Here is a 14,048-nt window from a genome sequence, read left to right as displayed (position 1 = left end):
TCTATTAAAAAAATATACTTAAAATATTTAAAGTAACTTGTCTATGTGTCAGTACCTGTGTAGTTTGAGCTCATTCTCTTGGTACATTTCAGTCATAATTTGGAGTTTCTGTTGCAGTCGCTCGACCTAACACATTAAAAGCAGTATTAAGGTGAGGCAAATGAACGTGGAACGTTACAATAGCACACAGGCGGGTTGAAATGATCTACCTCGTCTGAGTAGTGCTTTGTATCTGCTTGCATAGATAATTGCTCAGTCTCCAATTCCTTAATGCTCACTAGAAAAAAAGCACAAACAGAATCATTATTGTGCCAGATATTATCTGTGCTGTTATGCATCATACAGTATATATCACGTATGGCTTTTAAAGGGGAGTCAACAGTTAAGCAAATAGTACAGCTCTATGAGACATGCAGGCAGCTATATTAATAAGGTCATGATCCCATATGACAGTTTTGACCTTGTTTGCTATTTTCCTGCGTTTAGTATCATTTCCTCCCTTGGTGCGCTTATTGTGGTTCTACTTCTTGTTAAATTCCTTGCTTTGCTGCACTTTCACTTTCTGCTCTGTTTCCTGCCAGCACACCTGTTTTCGTTAATCTAGCCTAACCTATTGCTCATCTTCCTTTTGAACTTTGGCAAGTGTTTGTTTCTGTGCACTTCAATTCTTCACTAGTTTTGTTTTTCACTACCTATATTTTACAATGAAATTGACTTTTTGCCTGTACCTCGCCTTCCTTGCTTCCTGGGGTCTAAACTAACAATGCCAACATAAGAACGTAACATAATTGTTCTTTATTACCATTGACGACAAGTGCTGGCTGCTAGTTTCGCTTTGGTAGCAAAATACCCCCTGATGCCTTACTTAAAACCCACAGTCAGAAATCTTGGCTTTAAGTTCGACAATGGTTTTAAACTGGAACAGCAGATTAACTCTGTTGTACGATGTAGTTTTCATCATCTAAGACTTTTAGCAAAAATTTAATCAGTTTTATCTTTTAACGACTTTGAGCAGGTAATCAATGCTTTTATTTCATCACGTTTGGACTACTGCATTTCCCTCTACATTGGAATGAACCAGGCCTCAATCACTCGATTGCAGTTAGTCCAAAATGCTGCTGCTCGCTTTTTAACTGGCACTAAAAAACATGAACACATTACCCCCATTTTAGCATCCTAAAAGATGCTAAAATGGTTTCACTGGCTCCAAGTTCATTTTAGAATTCATTGAAAAATATTGTTTGTTTTTAAATCTCTTGACGGATCAGCGCCACAATATATGTCAGACCTTTTAAAAATCTACATCCCCACAAGGTCTTAAAGTCAGCTGATCAGTTTCTTCTTGTCGTCCCAAAAACCCGTTTAAAATCCAGAGGTGATCGTGCATTTTCCAAAACTTTGGAACAATATCCCTCTTGTTATTTGGACGGCTCCGTCTTTAGTGAGTTTTAAATCACGTCTTAAAACATATTTTTACTCTTTGGCTTTTAAACCAGCATGAGAGTTGTGTGATTTTAGTCTGTTTTATTCTCTTTGATGCATTTTATGTATTTATTTTTCTATAGTTTAATGTTTTATATTATAGACTCTTAGTATGTATGTCTCAACTTCTGTGCAGCACTTTGTGAAACTTTTATTGTTTTTTTAAATGTGCTAAATAAATAAAGTGGACTGGATTGGAAAATATCACTGATTGGAAAGACCAACAATAAGATGCATGTTATATATCTGGAAAAAGGATGGTTCAAATAAATCACTAACATTAGATATGATGAATTATATGAACTTAAGATCTATTATGGATGATGATGATGATGATAGATCCCTAAATGGTACTCAACACTTACCTTCTAAATCTTCTTTAGCTTTTACTTCATCATTCAGTTTGGCAAACACTCTGTCCTTGTCTTCATCTACAGATTTGAGGTCTGCATTTAACTATATGCAAATCAAAAGATGCCACATTAGGGTTGTATGCAAGTGTTTTACTCTGAATTAGTCATCTAAAAAGTTGCCAGCCATATACCGTATGTTAATTATCAGTAAACGTGGCAGAATGTAATTGAGTCCAGGTTATTTCTTAAATACCTTAGCAGCGTAAATAAGTTTCTGCACTTTCTGGAGATGGACTTGTGAAGAGTCTGCTTTTCCATTCTCTTCGTCTCTCCCTGGAGTCCCTTCAAGTTCAGCATCCCAAGCTTTCATTCCCAGCAGCCGATCAGTGAGAGACTGAAAAACAAATCCTTAACTGTTTAAATATGAATGATAAAATATTTATATTGGTCAAGATCAACGTTCCCTCTAAGGTGTGCGCCTGCGCAATTGCGCACTGCTCACGCGTCCTCTGCGCACAGCAAATTAATGCCGTGCAGAAAATCAAAAATCCCATCTGAACTTTAAACATAAACACATTACAATTTATTCTGTATGATTTTGCAATGCAACTCTGAGTGACAAGTGACAACAAGAGTGGCCCCAATGAATAAAACAATCTTTGTCAACAGTTCAATTATCGTCTGTCGAGACACTTTACAGACAGGAATTCCATCAATCACTCTGAGCAAAACTGTTTGTAACCACACCAAAAACATGAGTAAAAAAACTTTTATCTATAAAAAATGGTAATTTTCTGCCATACAAACCAAGCTTAAACCAACTTTGTCATCCGTCATATCAACAGAAGCCACTCGGTCTGTCTCACCTGCACCAACACACGCACTCATGGCACTTAGCCAGTGCTGCGTTTATGGCCACACAAAAAGTCGGACAACCCCAACGCCACACAATGTGTAAATGCCACGTTGTAACACTCTGACTCCTTATTTAGATGTGTGCTTATTTTACTGCCATTTATTAAGAATGTTAATCTAAGGATATTATTCATGAAATATTGTCACTAGATTTCATAAATGCTAATAAAAAGATTTTACAGACAGAAAGTTACAGGAACTAAATGTAATCTGTGAAAGGGGTAACATTTCTTTTAAAGGCAGGACCCGCAGCCAGACATACAATACTACCACATTTCTGTTATTGTCATTGTAAGAGGGCAAAATCACTTATATCAGAAAATTATTTTAATAAAACATTTAAATTGTTATGTCAGGTTTAGGATAGGTGTGACGCTGGTGTGGCGACAGTGTGCACGTTTCTGATGTTGCTCACATGTGCTCCACTGAATGCTCAGGGAGTTTGTGCGTTTGCTCACACAGATGAAAAATTAGAGGGAACATTGGTCAAGATGTGTATTGTATATATAAATGAGAAATATTTATCTTGGTCAAGATGTGAATTGTATATAATATCAAAGCAAGCACAAACCATAATACGTTCATCCTTATTGGCCACATCCTGTAGCATTCCGATGTGGGCCATTTCACACCTCCTCATCTCCTGCTCCAGCTCACTCACTCGTTCGGCCCATCCTTCCACCTGCTGCCTTAACTGCAAATGGAACGGAGAGATAGTAAAGATTAGAGGTGGGAAAAATGATAAATTCTTCTTTGATGCATCATGATTGGATTGTGGATGATTCTGAATCGATGGACAAATGTCCAAATATGGATTATTTATGCAAGTTAAATAAAGTATTAGGTTCTAAAATACAAATCTACTGCAGACGGAGGGAGAAGGAGAGGACAAGTAATGCTAGCCGTGGCGCTAAACTAGCTTGAATAAGTTAGTGAAACAACAAAATAAATGCTTTCTACACTTCAACAGCAACCGCGTTACAGCAGAGAGTAACCAGCTATAAAAAAGAAATTACCGTAGCAAGAATATTAATACGTCAAAAGAGGGAATAATATCTACACAGTGCGACAACGTTGTAAACCATAGATAGGAATGAGGCAATTGTTGATACGACACAACAGACCTCTCTGAGCTGCAATTTTATGAAATGTCTGGGCATCCCGTGGTTTTAGAAAACACGTAAATTAAAACAAGGATGCCTGCTGCCCCAATTAGGGACGTTTATTAAATAAAAACCATCCATCACCCACCCACCGACTGACCAAAGGGGCACATTTCAATTTCTTACAAACACTTAATACATATGTTGGCCAGAGGGGGAGCACTTCAAATTTGTACACATACTTGTTATTTCATATGTTGACCAGAGGGGGAGCACTTTTAAAAGTGACACAGTCAATTTGTAAAAAAATCCCTCCTTTTGACCACCCTAATTTTGACAGATTTCAACACAAATGAGACACTCTTTTGATGCAATGGTTTTCCGTATTGGGACAATGAGATAGATAGATAGATAGATATATATCTCTCTCTTATATATATATATATATATATATATATATATATATATATATATATATATATATATATATATATATATATATATATATACACAGTATATATATATATATATATATATATATATATATATATATATATATATATATATATATATATATATATATATATATATATATATATTAGGGGCGGGCAAGTTAATGTGTTAATTTCGAGTTAACCCATCAATCTATTAACGGCGTTAACGCCTATTGCTGGCTCCTGCGGAAAAGGAAGGAGAACGCGGAAAAAAAAACATCAAGACGCACCATCGCACGAAGAATACACGAGTTGTATGAAAAGGAGAGGACTGTAAAAGTGACAACTTTACAACGTGCAACTGTAGTTGCTCTCAGTGGGGACTACTGGACATCAATCGGTAACCATAATTACCTCGGCGTTACAGTGCATTATATTGATGAAAAGTGGGTGCTGCATTCACATGTTCTGTCTATAATGAAAACAGAGGAGAGGCATTATGCTGAAATATGCGCGGGGCACTTCACTGAAGTTATACAGCAGTGGAATTTGACAGATAAAGTCACCACACTAAGCACGGATAGTGCAAGAAATATGATTGCTGCGGCAAGACAACTGCCTTTTGATCATATCCCCTGCTTTGCGCACAGTCTCCAGCGTTCTGTCACTGTTTGTCTGCACAACAGTGCGTTTGACAACGTCCTTTCCATGTGCAGAAAAGTTGTCAGGCACTTTAAACACAGTCCAGCAAATGCAGCAGAATTAGAGCAAAAACAAGCTGAACATGGACAGAAGAAAGAGGCCCTTGTGCAAGATGTTCCTACCAGATGGAATTGAACTCTGGACATGATAAAAAGCATCCGCAGAAACGAACAGCCTCTGAGTGACGTCCTCACCACAAGCACCAAGATTGCCATGCCATCTCCAGCTGAAATGGACGAGCTGCAGAGGTTGGAAACGCTACTGGAACCTTGCAGGTATGTTTTACATCATATTACTCAATATCATGTCCCATTTCATGTAAGAGAGAAAAAATATGTAAATGCAGCATGAATATGTAGAGGATATTTTTTGTGTATAAGTGAATGCAATTTATTTTTTGACTGAAGTGGAGTTGATTTTCTATTTAACTGCTACTGTTTAACAAGTACTGATTTAAATTGTGTTTGCACAACAAATGTTTTGGCGCTTTTGTTCATATGGGAGAATATTCCAATAAAGGTGCACTACACACTACTTTTGAATTCATTATTGGGTTTTGCGTATACAATGCAGTTAATCGTGATTAATCGGAGAAATAGTGCGATTAATTCTGATTAAAATTTGTAATCGTTGCCCAGCCCTAATATATATATATATATATATATATATATATATATATATATATATATATATATATATATATATATATATATATATATATATATATATATATATATATATATATACACACACACACACTACCGTTCAAAAGTTTAGGGTCACCCAAACAATTTTGTGGAATAGCCTTCATTTCTAAGAACAAAAATAGACTGTCGAGTTTCAGATGAAAGTTCTCTTTTTCTGGCCATTTTGAGCGTTTAATTGACCCCACAAATGTGATGCTCCAGAAACTCAATCTGCTCAAAGGAAGGTCAGTTTTGTAGCTTCTGTAACAAGCTAAACTGTTTTCAGATGTGTGATCATGATTGCACAAGGGTTTTCTAATCATCAATTAGCCTTCTGAGCCAACGAGCAAACACATTGTACCATTAGAACACTGGAGTGATAGTTGCTGGAAATGGGCCTCCATACACCTATGTAGATATTGCACCAAAAACCAGACATTTGCAGCTAGAATAGTCATTTACCACATTAGCAATGTATAGAGTGTATTTCTTTAAAGTTAAGACTAGTTTAAAGTTATCTTCATTGAAAAGTACAGTGCTTTTCCTTCAAAAATAAGGACATTTCAATGTGACCCCAAACTTTTGAACGGTAGTGTTTTATATATATGTTTTATATATATATACATACATACATACATACAGTGTTGGGACTAACGCGTTACTTTATAACGCGTTACTGTAACGCCGTTAGTTTCGGCGGTAACTAGTAACCTAACGCGTTATTTTTTTATATTCAGTAACTCAGTTACCGTTACTACATGATGCGTTACTGCGTTATTTTACGTTATTTTTTATGTAGTATCGGCTAGAAACAGAAGCGCTGCGGTGTCTTTCTTCTGAATCTTCCTCTGTCACACGCCGGAGAGAAGAAAAGAGGCGTGTGTGTGTGGGTGTGGGTGTGGGGGGGAGGCACACACGTGATCCGCGGTTTGATATATAAAACAAAACAAAAAGGTCGTTCGCATGCACGTTCAGTCCACACACAGCGTGGTCATGGCGAGCGGAGTAACGGAGGAGCTTGAACGCCCCGCGCCATTTAATCGGTGTGTTTATAGGAGCAGACTCAGTTGTGCAAAACGAGGGTTTTAAACACATGCTGAACGTGCTTGAGCCACGTTACGACATCCCGTCGCACACCCACTTCAGCGATAAGATTGTGCCAGATCTTTATGAGCAGGAGAAGAAAAAAGTTGTGGATGAACTATTCAGAGCATCATCTGTTGCGCTCACGACAGACTGGTGGACGTCCAGGGAAGCTATGTGACGATAAGCGCTCACTTCATCACAGCAGACTGGCAGATGAGCAGACACGCCCCCTCTACGAGAGTCACCTTGCGTAGGTACTGACACAAGCAGTGGAGGAATGGAAGATAAAGATATCCCAGTCACAAGTGATAATGCCAAAAATCACATAAATGCAGTGAATGAGGCAGGACTGGGACCACAGATAGGTGCTTTGCACATGTAGTGAATTTGGCATCACATCTCAGTCAATAGGATGGATCAGGAAGGAGGTTTCCTAGCACAACAGCTGCTCATGTACTTAAGACAAAGCAAGAAATGCTAAAACTGCCTACTCATAAAGCTCATACATGATGTCCAAACGAAGTGGAACTCCACTTATGATATGTTGCAGCAGCAGGCAGCTATATACTCTGCATTGACCCACAACACCCTGAAGAAAAATGTCAAAGACATCATCAACCTGTCTGATGATGATGTGAGAGTGGCAGAGGAGGTCCTCCAGGTGCTTAAACCCCTCAAAAGTGTTACATCTCTACTGAGCACTGAAACTTCACCATCTGTGTCAATGATCCTGCCACTGAAAACAAGGATTGTACAATCCATGGCTCCAAGTGTGGAAGACAGCAGCATCAGGCTTTATTTCACTATCTATGTTTCAAGGAAGATGATGTGCCTTCTTATGTTGCACTTTAACTTGTTTTTTATTAATGGTCATTGGTCCAAGTTTAAAGAAAGGAGAAATGCCTTTTTATGTTGCACTGTTTTTCATTAATTATGTTAAAATGAAAATAAAAATGCATGTCAAGTTGATCAACTGATTGTATTATTCTCCAGTGCAATAACAGTATTGTAATGAAGGCTAAAAGGGCATTAATGGGAGCTTTAAAAAAAAAGAAGTAACTAAATAGTTACTTTTTACAGTAACGCATTACTTTTTGATGTAAGTAACTGAGTTAGTAACTGAGTTACTTTTGAAATTAAGTAACTAGTTACTGGTTTTCAGTAACTAGCCCAACACTGCATGCATACATACATACATACATACATACACACACACACATATACATTATATCTATATATATACACATATACATACATACATATATGTATGTATGTATGTATGTATGTAACAATTGACTATGCATAAATAATACATTTATAATCGTAAAATGCTACTATGCCTCTTTTTTCGATATATAATGATTTATAATAATAAAACTCTCTAATCAATTTCTACCATAAAACTTGGAAGTACATTGCCTTACCTGAGTGTTTCTCTCGAGAAGCAGTACGTTTTCTTCTCCGGCTGATTCCAGGTTCCTCTGTAGTCGGTCACTGTTCATACCGTACACTTTAAGTGTCGTATGTGACTAGTGAAGGACGGAGATACACGGCAATGAAACACAGAAATGTCAAACTTTCTAGTTTTTTTGAACGCAGCATAACAAATACCAACAAGGCCTTAACGTTTGTCGTTAAATTACCAAGTTCTTTTTAATATAGATGAAAATGAAAACCAAGGATAATTAGTTTGTGTCCATCACCATGAATTATCAAAATCCTTAATTTAAGAATGTAAGATCATACAGAATTGTTAGAGCTCTGATAAGAATCCTTTAAATGTGTTATATAGCTGGTGTACCTGTTCATCCTGTGATTGGAACTCCTTGATTTCTTCCTCCATTGTTTTCATGCTCTCCTCGAGGAACGCTATCTACATGGACATCAAAATATAATTTGTGTTACAAAAAACACACATTTTCAATTACCCTCCTAGTTGACCAGTAATGTGGTGCTTTGTAGTCGTGTAGAATACAGCTGTTAGGCGGTGAAGATGTTAATGTCTGCTCCCACCTTTTTTTCCTCCTCTAGCCTGTGATCTCTTTTCTGACACAACTGATCTTTTAGTTGTTCAAGATGTTCTTCCTGTTCAGTTTTAGCATCGTTTAACTGTCGGGCTTTGATCTGGAGGAGCCAAACAATACAAATAAAAACAAGATAATATTAAGCTGTAACCTGATACACAAAAATATGTGCATTTTATTCTGACCCGTTAAAAATCTCAGTGTCATACCTCAAGATCTCTTGTCTTTTGGGTTTGGGCCAACACACCACTGTCCCTTAGTGAGTTCTCCAGCTCCTCGTACTAAAAATAAAACAGAGTAATAATCGTTAAAGCTGCAAGCAGTGTTACAGACGCAATCAGTGAGGTGTGCTGGACCAAGACGTGGAATCAGCAGGTGTACAATAAAGCACTGTTGGTGTTAACGCACTTTTTGTGTCTTTATACGCATTAAAATCAGAAAGGACGTGCATTTTCCTAAGTCCGCGCGTCCTTGGGACGCAGATTTTTTTTTAACGACCCTGCCTTCTCTGCATTTTTATTGGTCGTCTTTAAAGTAATGAACTTTGCGGTACAATTTCTTAAATTTGAATTCGCCGAAAGATTTATCAATGACAAATACTGCCTCAGTTTGCACTCGGACAACTTTACCGCGAGGGGCTGTCAAAAGGAAGACTTCTTGGTAAACACTAAGATGAGTGTAAAGTCAACCTTTTTAACTTTACCCTGTGCCATGTCTCCAGTAAATGAGTTGTTTTAGTCTTGGAAACTATAAATAAAAAAGCTTACAGGTGAAATGTAATTTAGAAAAAGTTGCAATGTTGACTAATAAAACAAAGCTGTTGTTTTTCTTTAAAACTGTCATTGCTCAAAATATAATATTGAATCAAAAATCAATGTGTTTATGAATTATTGACCTATCCAAGGCTCTGATTACTTCACATTAAATATCCCAATTTGAAAAAATATTTTTTGTGGAAGATTTTGCATATTTTGTGTGTTTGCCATATAAAAAAAAAGTTTTCTTTGACAAAAAGGGCAGAAAAACAAAAAAACAACATAAAATTATTTTATTTTTTTAAAACTTAGAATTCACAGGTAGATCCGATGTTAATGTAGCATTAAATAAATAATGTATGTATGCCCAGGCACACGATTATTGTAATTTCATGACCGAAGCAAAAAACTTTTTACACTTTTATACTGAAATAAATACATCTACAACTTATTAAATAAAAATATAGAAAAAACTACCAGCAGCGGTAAAGTTTAGATCCATGAAGGAAAGACGAAAGTGAATGAATGTTTATAACTGAATACATTTACGTATGCATAAAAATTTGTATTCTTTTGTATTATTTTTTTAATGAATTAAGTAATGTTTATGACAACCTTTTTCCAAAACACAATATAGAATGTGAGATATAACAGGATTATGCATACATTTATCATTTGTTTTCAAAACGGTTACGAAAAAGTGTAACCGCAAAAATGTACTGTGGGACCCCATTTTTATGACTTGACGGGGTCCCTGGGACCCCATTTTGAAAATTCCTAGCGCCAACACTGTACAGTATAAATTTACAAAAAAAGTGACCCTTTCAAGTCCCATTACGTAAACGTAGTATTTGTTGCAGGTCCCCTTCTGATTAGGTCGCACAGTGTCAAATTATAGAACCTGATAATTGGTGCCTCTAGCAGCGGGGCCGTCATATACAGCAATTATGGTCAAGATCCCAAATTTTGGAGTGAAGTTATTAGTTATTTTTCCCATTTGTATCTAAAAAAAAACATTTTTATTTGATTTAAAAAAAATATCCAAATTAAAAAAATGTATTATAATCAAATGAGAGTTTTGTGTCATGGTGAATAACCTGATCCACAACAGCATAGGTCATTGATGATTTCTGTTTGTCCAAACATGATATACTGTATATACCAGTGGCGTGCAGTCACTAGAGGCAGGGGAGGCACGGCCTCACCTGCCATCATGGAAAGAAAAAAAAAAGTAAAAAGAAAAAAAATTAATTAAATTGTTATATGTATCCAGTGATTATACTAAAGTTATTTTCCATTTAACTTCACCAGTTTTAGATTATTTTTATTTTCACATTTGCCGTTCAAATACTGATCAGCAGCCAGTTGAGGCACGTCACTGCGTTGTGCCTCAACATGGATTGTGCGCAATGACTCGGCTAACTGCTGGCCTGCTGTGCAGTGAGACTGTATTGCTATATAAATTATATTATACATTTCCATAGTTTAGTTAGCTGAGGTATATAATGTACAGTGTATTTTGTCAACAACTGTATGTGTGTAACATATTTCTTGTGCTGAGCGATCATAAAACTGGAGACTCGTCTCATAACCCCGCCTCCTGGTGCCAAGCACCTCCGCCGCAGAATGCACCGCCCGACGGGAGCACCACACCAACCAAAGCCCACACCCAAACCCTCCACGTGCAAGACCGAATCCACCCAAAAAAAGTCACTTAACAAGAAGCCAAAAAGTGCAACAACAACAATGCTCGCGCGGCGCGCCGGAGGAGCCGTGAACAGGGACACAACATTAGGTACACCTGCAGACTGCTGCGCGGATTTCATATTTCATTCATTCACGACTCTTCCAACACGAACACCACTGCTCCCGCACTTATAAGTAAAGGTAAGACCATAATAACGTTTTTTTTTATTAAATGTGCTTTTTTGTGTGCTACAGTTTGTAAGTGTAAAGTTAAAGTACCTATGATTGTCACACACACACACTAGGTGTGGTGAAATTTGTCCTCTGCATTTGACCCATCCCCTTGATCACCCCCTGAGAGGTGAGGGGAGCAGTGGGCAGCAGCGGCGCCGTGCCTGGGAATCATTTTTGGTGATTTAACCCCCAATTCCAACCCTTGATGCTGAGTGCCAGGCAGGGAAGAATGCTGGTATGAGCTTTTAAACATAACCCGTTAACTGCTGCCAATCAAATGGTGAATAAGATACTCTTTAGGGTTCATATGTTTGTAAATCTGACTGTGATGAAGTCAGTGCCTCACCTGACATGAACCTCACCGCACGCCACTGGTATATACGTACCCAACTTTGTGTCAATTGTATGAATTGGTGGCAGCATTTTATAACTGTCTCAGTGGGGCGCTTTGTGTTTCAAGGCAAATAGCTAGCAAAGCCGCCACCAACATATTTAAACAGAAACTCAGTGAAGACCAAAAAATTTACCAACCTCTTGTTGACATTTACTGAGAGTCTCAAGGACTTTACACTTCTCGTCAAGCTGTTGTGCAACCTGCTCAGCCATCCACTGCTCTTTACCTGGAAAATAACATTTACATGCGAATACTTGCATACTTAAAAAATACATATGATTCTTTTAAATCAGGAAATAGGGCACGGAGGAGAACTTTGATGTACAAAATAACTCACGAATGTGGCAACTTACGTTGATACATTCTGCTTTTGACCTGCGAAAAAAATACATTTTGTTACAAAACCAAATTTGACATTCCAAAGACCAGTATGTACAGTATATATTTTTCACGTGCATTTTGGCAGTATATTGAGTCTCAATGTGCTTGTATTTTTATTACCGTAAATTGCTTTTTCTCCCCTGCACCTTTTTTTTCCACACAGGAAGTGAACCCAATTTTTCAAAGATGTTAAAGTAATAGGGTGAATTAATTACAGTTGTGCCCCAACTTAAAGGGGAACTGCACTTTATTTTATTTTATTTTGCCTATCGTTTACAATCATTTTGAGAAACAAGAACACATTTCCTTTTTTTTAGGATTTTAAAGATGATAAAAAATGCTTGGAAGATGCGGCTAATGGGAGTCATCGTTGTAGCCTTCAAAGCCCTCTAAGACAACGTCAAAACCCTCCATCAACGTTTTTGTATACACACTCCAAGTCTATGTATAATATAGTCACAGACATTTTCATAACAATATGTAACATATTCAATCGTTAATCAATCAATCAATTCCTTTATTGTCATTGTCATAATAACACTTAAGTCATACATGTCAACGAGATTTTGTTTGAGCTTTGTCCAGCGGCATAGAAACTGCATTGAAGTGCAGGTTGACCATAGTTCACAGTTTAGCATTGTCAGGAAGATGGCGAATAGAGGGGGCACGGGGGTGGGAACAGTCAGATGTCTGATGGGTGTTACGTTGATGTTGCAGCAATGCAGTGTCCAGAGCACAATTATTGAGGTGGTGAAGAGTGAGGTAATGAGAGGGTCCGGGGCAGCAAAGGGGCAGGCTGTTCATTTAGCAGTCTCACAGCCTGGGGATACAGACTGTGGGACATTCTGGTGGTCCTGGCGCGAATCGATCTATACCTTCTTCCAGAGGGTAGCAGGTTGAAGAGGCCATGTGCTGGGTGGTATCTGTCCTTCAGGATGTTGTGTACTCGCTTTAGGCAGCGAGTTGTGTACATGGCACTCATCTCTGGGAGTATCGTCCTTGTAATTTTCCCCGCCGCTTTAACCACTCGCTGGAGGGCCTGTTGGTTCGCTTTAGTGCAGCTAGCAAACCACACTAAAAAGCCGTAAGTGAGGACACTGCTGATGGCACAGTTGTAAAAGTTAACCATTGATTTCAGCGGAATGTTTGCGCATTTTAGTTTCCTCAAAAAAAAAAAGACCTTGTTGGGCCTTTCCGACTGTAGAAGCAGTATTAATGTCCCAGCATAGATCTTCTGTTATGTTCACCCCTAAGAATTTGAAATGCTTGACCCTTTCTACTAGATTGTTATTAATTAAAAGTGGATAGTGTTTGCTCTGCCCTTTCCTGCGGAAGTCTACAATTAGTTATTTGGTTTTGTTAGTGTTAAGAACCAAGTTGTTGTTAGCACACCATGAAGCCAGCTGTTATAAATAAATAAATAAATGGGTTATACTTGTATAGCGCTTTTCTACCTTCAAGGTACTCAAAGCGTTTTGGACCTCTGCATTGTATGCTGTCTCATCGTTGTTGCTGATGAGCCCAAGTACTGTGGTGTCGTCGGCATATTTGACAGTGAGATTGGATGTTGAAGAGGCTATACAGTCATGTGTGAAGAGGGTGAAGAGCACAGGGCTTAGCACACAACCCTGTGGAGCACCGGTGTTGATGGTGAGCGTGGCAGAAATGTGCTCGCCTATTTTCACATACTGTGTGCGATTTGTTAAAAAGTCCAAAATCCAGTTGCAGAGAAAGGTGTTCAGACCAAGGTTGTGAAGCTTAGATCTGAGTCTGTTTGGCCTTATTGTGTTAAATGCTGAGCTGAAATCGACAA

At 37.9% G+C, this 14,048-nt stretch overlaps 1 protein-coding gene across 2 annotated transcripts in view; it reads right to left on the bottom strand.

Moving 5' to 3' along the window:
* Positions 1-14,048, bottom strand: part of mia2 (MIA SH3 domain ER export factor 2) — a 42,782-nt gene that overhangs the window by 5,371 nt on the left and 23,363 nt on the right. For both annotated transcript variants that reach the window (XM_062041669.1, XM_062041668.1), the window contains exons 8-18: positions 12,208-12,229; positions 11,992-12,080; positions 8,995-9,066; positions 8,775-8,885; positions 8,563-8,634; positions 8,186-8,290; positions 3,322-3,444; positions 2,089-2,229; positions 1,848-1,938; positions 210-277; positions 56-126 (exon numbers count right to left, since the gene is read on the bottom strand). In XM_062041669.1, the coding sequence (XP_061897653.1) occupies positions 56-126; positions 210-277; positions 1,848-1,938; positions 2,089-2,229; positions 3,322-3,444; positions 8,186-8,290; positions 8,563-8,634; positions 8,775-8,885; positions 8,995-9,066; positions 11,992-12,080; positions 12,208-12,229 (965 nt within the window). The remainder of the gene's footprint in view (positions 1-55; positions 127-209; positions 278-1,847; positions 1,939-2,088; positions 2,230-3,321; positions 3,445-8,185; positions 8,291-8,562; positions 8,635-8,774; positions 8,886-8,994; positions 9,067-11,991; positions 12,081-12,207; positions 12,230-14,048) is intronic.

This window comes from Entelurus aequoreus, linkage group LG03 (assembly GCF_033978785.1).
Source record: "Entelurus aequoreus isolate RoL-2023_Sb linkage group LG03, RoL_Eaeq_v1.1, whole genome shotgun sequence".
In the NCBI taxonomy this organism is placed as follows: domain Eukaryota; kingdom Metazoa; phylum Chordata; class Actinopteri; order Syngnathiformes; family Syngnathidae; genus Entelurus; species Entelurus aequoreus.
Note: the sequence above shows the minus strand (reverse complement) of the source record. Positions and strands in the feature narration are given on the sequence as shown.